This window comes from Melospiza georgiana, chromosome 14, assembly GCF_028018845.1.
Source record: "Melospiza georgiana isolate bMelGeo1 chromosome 14, bMelGeo1.pri, whole genome shotgun sequence".
Classification (NCBI taxonomy): domain Eukaryota; kingdom Metazoa; phylum Chordata; class Aves; order Passeriformes; family Passerellidae; genus Melospiza; species Melospiza georgiana.
Window position 1 is genome coordinate 1,917,020 of NC_080443.1, and position 6,578 is coordinate 1,923,597.

The 6,578-nt window shown below is 50.8% G+C and overlaps 1 protein-coding gene across 6 annotated transcripts; it reads left to right on the top strand.

The window, feature by feature from the left end:
* The first annotated feature begins 305 nt into the window (after window positions 1–305).
* Window positions 306–5,563, top strand: PDP2 (pyruvate dehydrogenase phosphatase catalytic subunit 2). 6 transcript variants are annotated; one of them, XM_058033912.1, is made up of 2 exons: window positions 306–423; window positions 3,468–5,563. In XM_058033912.1, the coding sequence occupies exon 2, from the start codon at window positions 3,523–3,525 to the stop codon at window positions 5,125–5,127; it is 1,605 nt and encodes a 534-aa protein (XP_057889895.1). In that variant the 5' UTR covers window positions 306–423; window positions 3,468–3,522; the 3' UTR covers window positions 5,128–5,563. The 6 variants fall into 6 exon arrangements, with proteins under 6 accessions (XP_057889895.1, XP_057889897.1, XP_057889898.1 ...); XM_058033914.1 differs by lacking the exon at window positions 306–423 and adding an exon at window positions 464–540; XM_058033915.1 differs by lacking the exon at window positions 306–423 and adding an exon at window positions 515–587.
* Window positions 5,564–6,578: the final 1,015 nt, after the last annotated feature.

Below are 6,578 nucleotides of genomic sequence, written 5' to 3' on the forward strand. Positions count from 1 at the left end.
AGCGCTGAAGGGTGTAGAATCGTAGTGGAAAAAAAAAACCCGGAAAAGCAGGGAGGAAACAGCATGGTTTTGAGCGATATAAATGAGGAAGAAAGCCCTGCTGGTGCTTTTTGTTCCTAACACGTGTCACTCGCTCCCTTTTGGCTCTCGTTATTGGGCAGCCCAGGGCCGCTCCCACAGCGCCTCAGGGGCGGCGGGCGCGGGGCGGCGCCGGCAGCGAGCGGGGCCGGGGCCCCTCAGCCCGGGCGGCCGCGCCCGCCGCGCACAACATGGCGGAGGGGCGGGGCGGCGCCCGCCCCGCTGTGTCCTGACGGGAACCCGCGGCAGGGCGGGTTGGGCGGCAGGGCTGTCGGTCAGCGCCGTCCCTCAGCCCCGCCGGGGGCAGCGCGGGGCCAGCGGGCTCGACTGGCGGCTGCTCGGCCGGTGGGTGCGCCGGGGGCGGGGGACGGGGCGGGCAGAGAGCGGCGGCCGCCGGGGCAGCCGTGCCGGGGCACTGGGAGTGGAGCCGGGCCTGGCGCGACGACTGTGCGGAAGCGGGAGGTGGGAGTTGTGCGGGGCCCGGGCTGCCGCGGCGGCGGCGGTGTGCGGTGGGTGTGTGCGGGGCACAGGGCGTGTTCTGTGCGGGGCAGGGTGGGTATGTGTGCGGGGACGGGCTGTGTGAGGGTGCGGTGCGGGTGTGCGGGAGCAGAGGGGTGAGTGCGGGGCAGGGCTGTGGGGGTTCGGGGTGTTGGGGAGCACAGGGGTGAGTGCGGGACAGGGGTATGGGGGTGCGGGTGTGCGGGAGCAGAGGGGTGAGTGTGGGACAGCGGTGTGGGGGTTCGGGGTGTTGGGGAGCACAGGGGTGAGTGCGGGACAGGGGTGTGGGGGTTCGGGGTGTTGGGGAGCACAGAGGTGAGTGCGGGACAGGGGTATGGGGGTTCGGGGTGTTGGGGAGCACAGGGGTGAGTGTGGGACAGCGGTGTGGGGATGCGGGGTGTTGGGGAGCACAGGGGTGTGTGCGGGACAGGGCTGTGGTAGTTCGGGGTGTTGGGGAGCACAGGGGTGAGTGCGGGACAGGGCTGTGGGGGTTCGGGGTGTTGGGGAGCACAGGGGTGAGTGCGGGGCAGGGCTGTGGGGGTGCGGGGTGTTGGGGAGCAGAGGGGCTCTGTGTGTCGGTGTGTGGGGCTGGGGCGGTGCGGAGGTGGCGCGGCAGGGCTCGGTGTGTGCCGGATGTGTGTGTGGGATGAGGGTGGGTGTGGGCAGCGTCAGGAGGGTGAGTGAGGGGCATGTGGGGATCTCAGAGAGGGTGTAAATCCGAATGTAACGGGTATCTGTTATTTCGCTGGGAAAAGCGGGCGCTGCTGCTCTCTGCGGTCCGGCAGCTGCTGGGGCCGTGCCGGGGCTGGCCGGGCTCAGCCCGGGCCCCGCTGGGACACCGCGTCCCGGGGAGGCAGTGCCGGCGCTGGAGCGGGAGCGAGTTTATGTAATAATTGGCTCTTACATAATGGTCTTTAGCACACCGCTTTAATTAGCACCGCTACCGGGGGCGTCCTGGGCAGCGGCGTCTGCACACTGCGGCTGGGGAGGACCCCGAGGATGGGAGCGCAGAGAGCAGGGCTGGCACACAGGAACTGACCCTAGGCGGGCGCAGGGCTAACCGGTGTCACTGACTCTGCTGCTGGGCGGAAAACCACACCGCCTCGCACTGTCAGCCCGCCGGGAGGAACGGGGACTGTTCTTTAAACACTGTTTCAATCGGGTTTTTGATCAAGTATGTGAAAGTCATTCTTTCAATCTCATGGCTGGGAGGGACAGGAAAAGAGTAGAGGAAAAACAGAACGGTGAATGGACTGAAAAAGGCTGGCAAACCTTGTGTTGTGCTGTAGGTGCTTTTTGGGTTTAGCTGTTGCTGGAGTTGGTAGTGTCAACTGTCTTCTTATTATTTTGGTTGCATTCTTTTGGTAGGACAACAAAAGGCATTGTGTGTGTTGGGAGATGCAGTGTCCCAGGAGACTGCAGGCGAGCCTTGGACAGAGAACTGGCACTGCCTTTTCCACCTCCTCTCCTGACATCAGCAGTGAAATTATGCTGTGTCTTTGCCTGTTCTCACCCGGTCACCAGATTCATAGTGGTGGGGTCTGTTGGAATGCTTGTCTGCTCTTTTCTGCATTAAGTATGGGTAGCACACTTCAGAAATGTTTTGTGACACATTGCTTTGGGTTCCAAACAGGATTTTAGCAGTTCTTGGGTTGTATCAGTAGGCCTTCTGTTTAGAATAGCTCAAGGTGACTTTTACTTCCTGCTGATTTCTTGGAAACATTTCCACTCATCTGATCTGGCTGGTTTCTTGTTATTTCTTGTGAAGCGTGCTGCTAAAAAACTGCTGTTGTGGCAGCATGTAGTGTCTGTAGCCTGAGCAAGTGGTGTCACAGGCCACCTCAACGTGTTTGAAAGCTCACAGAGAAGAACTGTCCTTTCTCAGTGGCTGCTAATGGGATCTTTTGGGAGTAATTGTACCTGAATTACTATTTTTTAAATCCATGGGGCAAAATTCTGTTTGTGAGTGAACATCTGGTTGTACTTAGCACTATCCCACAGCTGGAATACCTTATTGAAAGCTGGAGACAACGTGAGGACCTCCCCCACAGCAACTGAAGAGCTTCAGCTGCTGAAGTGCCTGAGGTTTCAGTGCTGTTGGCAGCAGAGATCTTCCCTGCAGCTTGTTCTAATTGCCCTCCAAATGAACAAATTGTGAACCTGTAAAAGTTGTCAATGTCTCATAGCTTTCACTGCACCAGAGTGCACAATGCTGGAAAAAAAGCATTAATTAACCAGCAGAAGAATTTGCCTTCAGCTGTGTAAAAGATCCTGCCTGCCTGAGGGTTGGTTAAGACGTTGAAGGTAAAAAAAAGAACGGCTGAGCTTATAAGCTGTAACAGAATTGGAAAGGTAGGCTGGCTTGGTCTAGCTGTGAGGATCATGGTAATTCACATAAATCATTAACTGGCCACATCTCTCCACAGTCTTTCCACAGGGTTTAAGTACTTATCTTCTCCTGGGTTTGAAGTTTTGAGTCTATTAATAGAGTTGTACTCTAGCAGGCTTTTTTTGAGAGTTGTGCAACAATTGTCAGTTTAAGTCCCAAGTTTCTTCTGTGTCATGTTAGACGAGGCTTTTTGTTGTGCAGTTTCCAATAATGTTTCTTGTAATGTTGCCATTTCTTCTTATTCTTGCCACAATGAGGGAAAAAATCCTGTCTGGAAAGTAAAAATTATCTTTTCTGATGAGTTAAAAGCAGCAGTCATATCCTTGGTTATAATTAAGTGACAGAAATGGTATCACTTTTAAGATGCCTTTATCCATAGCAATCTCTTTTGGAGAGAAGTTCTGAATGTTTCTGAGAGCTCTAGATATGCTTCTGAATTTCTATATGGAAAGCTTCTTATGAACTTTCTAATTATTTTCCCTTTCCTCCATTTATATTCCAGGCTGCAAGGACATTCCGTGTTACTGAGGGAAGGTGCTCCATTTTTGGAGTGACTTATGATGTCAGGAACTGTATCATCCTGGATTTTAAGCTCAGCCAGAAGCAGCATTATTTTACAAGGGAAAGGACGTTGGTACTCCATCTGTATCCCAAATAGGAACAAGATCAAATGGAAGCTCGTTTTCTCCAAAACACGTCCCTCCCCTGCTGGGAGCTGCAGCTTGGACAGGACTTTCTCCTTTCCCAAAGCATTCCGGCACACTTCCACCGAAGAGGAACATTTTTCCTTCCAGCTGTCTCCGGCACAAATCAACGACATCCTCAGAGCGGGCGAGCTATCCCACAGAACACTGGATTTGACTGGCAAGAGCGCCAGTTCCGTGCTGAGGTTTGAAAGCAACCAGCTGGCCTCCAACAGCCCCATGGAGGACCGGCGCAGCGCGGCCACGTGCCTGCAGACGGCGGGGATGATGTTCGGCGTGTTCGACGGCCACGCGGGCGCCGCCTGCGCCCAGGCCGTGAGCGAGAGGCTGCTGCACTACATCGCCGTGTCCCTCCTGCCCCGCCAGCGCCTGGAGGAGATCGAGCTGGCCGTGGAGGCCATGAAACCCGTGCGGCCCATCCTGCAGTGGCACAGGCATCCCAACGACGTGGAGTACCGGGAGATCGCCTCGCAGTACTTTGAGAACCTCCGCGTTTACTGGCAGCACTTGCTGGACCTGGACGCGGAGCCGGGGTTTAGTTTGGAAGAAGCCATGATTTGTGCATTCAAAAGGTTAGACTCAGACATATCGCTGGAAGTTCAGGCTCCTCATGAAAATGAGTTGATGAGAAATATTGCCCTGCAAGTAGCGTTTTCCGGTGCCACAGCCTGTGTAGCTCACATCGATGGCGTTCACCTACACGTGGCAAACACTGGCGATTGCAGAGCGGTTTTAGGGGTCCGTGAAGAAGATGGAACGTGGTCTACTCTCCCTCTAACCCGAGACCACAATGCCTACGATGAATTTGAGATTAGAAGATTGAAGCGAGAGCATCCTAGGTCTGAGGAGAAAACCCTATTTGTGAATGACAGATTACTGGGGATTCTCATGCCCTCCAGAGCTTTTGGAGATGTGCAATTAAAATGGAGTAAAGAATTGCAGCACAGCATTCTCGAGAACAGCTGCGATGTTGAGGCTCTAAACATTTATCAGTACGTTCCTCCGAACTACCACACCCCCCCTTATTTAACTGCAGAGCCTGAAGTCACATACCACAAGTTAAGAAGCAAGGACAAGTTTCTCGTTATTGCTTCAGATGGGCTGTGGGAGATGCTGAGTAACGAGAAGGTTGTAAAACTTGTTGCTGGACACCTTACCGAGCTCAACATGCAGAGACCACCACTGACTTTTAAGAAACCAGTTAATTTGGGTTACATGCACAACTTGTTGCTGCAGAGGAAGAGCAAAGGGCTGGCCTCCCTGGACCAGAACACGGCCACGCACCTGATCCGGCACGCCATCGGCAGCAACGAGTACGGCGAGGTGGACCCCGAGAAGCTGGCTGCCATGCTGGCCCTGCCCGAGGACCTGGCCAGGATGTACAGGGACGACATCACCGTCACCGTGGTGCACTTCAACTCACAAACCATTGAGGATTACTACAGGAGCCACCAGTAGAGCCTGGCACTGCTGCACTCCAACACCACCAGGGAACTTGCTGAGCCGTTCCTCTCGCTCTCTGGTGCTCCAGCTGCTACCTGTGCCTGCAAGATCCTAAATCTTGTTGTTACTTACTGGCTTTGAAAATAACTTTCTAAAAGGTGAAATTTCCCTGGGTTTCCAGGTTTGTATACACTGAAGAAAAATGTTTTCATAAAACCTCACTGAAATGTGATAGAACGAAAGATTGTGGACCAGTTCTGATTCCAGGAGAACCTCTGGTAAAACTTTCCGATGAACAAACAAGGCAAATTTCACTGAGACTGGTACAGTTTAATAGAGATGGATAATAGGTGTAGCTGCATGGAGTGTCAGGCTCTGCTCTTGTGGGGAGTGAGTAGCATCCTGTTGAAGCACTGTAACTGAATTAAATAAATTAACTACCAAACCTTTTCTGGATGTGTCAGATATTTTAACAAATTGCCCCATATTTATAAAATAACATGAAAGAAGGCTGTTCAAACAACCCTGGGATTTTCAGATGCCTTTCCTGATTCTCTCCCTTAAGCAAGGGAAAAATTGTATCTTCTTGTGCAGTTCTTTTCAAGTGGGAATTCATATTCTGTGTGTGGACTTGTGTGACAGCTTAGAGTTCAAACACATGAGGGCCTCCACAGTTCCCTGTTCAGGATTTAACAGTACTAGACTTAAGCATTTGAGTCTTTTGCTTAAACAATGTACTCTTTATTAAAGTATTGATAATTTAAATTGTTTGTCAGATCTAGAAGTTCAAAAATTCACGTAAAAGTAAATACAGCAAAAGAGAGCACCTTCCTCTCCAGATTTAACTTAGAAGAGATAACAGTGCTGATACTTCTCCAAAATGGGTTTAATTTTTCATTCTTGCTTCTCCTTATAGGTACAGAGTTATTTTCCCTAATGAATGTAAGTTTTAGTCTCTGAACATACACAAAAGTGTATTTTACAATGATTTTGCTTTGTACTGAGCTTTCCAGAGTGCCATCCAAGCTTGCAAATAAGCTTTTACATATGGTGTTCTCTGGTGCCTCTTCCTTGTTTACACTCCACAGGAACTGTTTCCCACAAGGATTTACACACTGGAAATATAAACCTGTTTACTGTTCTTGCTGCTGAGTAACAACTGGTGTGTGTGCAGAAGAGCAAATAAAAATACTACTTTTTCTCTTAAAGTCACTTAAAAACATTATCCTCCTACAGTTTAGTAAATTAAAAATTTTAATTTAGTAAAATATAATTTAGTAAAATAAAAAAAAAATTTCTCAAGATCTTAAGTAGACAAGGTCTTGGAGCTTAAACTGATAGCATTTTTGGATTTGGGGGTCTTTGTGTACTTTTCCTTATATATAAAATTTCTTAGTGCTTTTTTCAGGCATTTAATAATCTGTTTTGAAGATGGGATTAGAAGGAGAAGGAAGGTAAAACTGTTA

Bases quoted from the DNA above. Each gene is read 5' to 3' on its own strand.
- PDP2 (XM_058033912.1), top strand. From the start codon at position 3,523: ATGATGTCAGGAACTGTATCATCCTGGATTTTAAGCTCAGCCAGAAGC.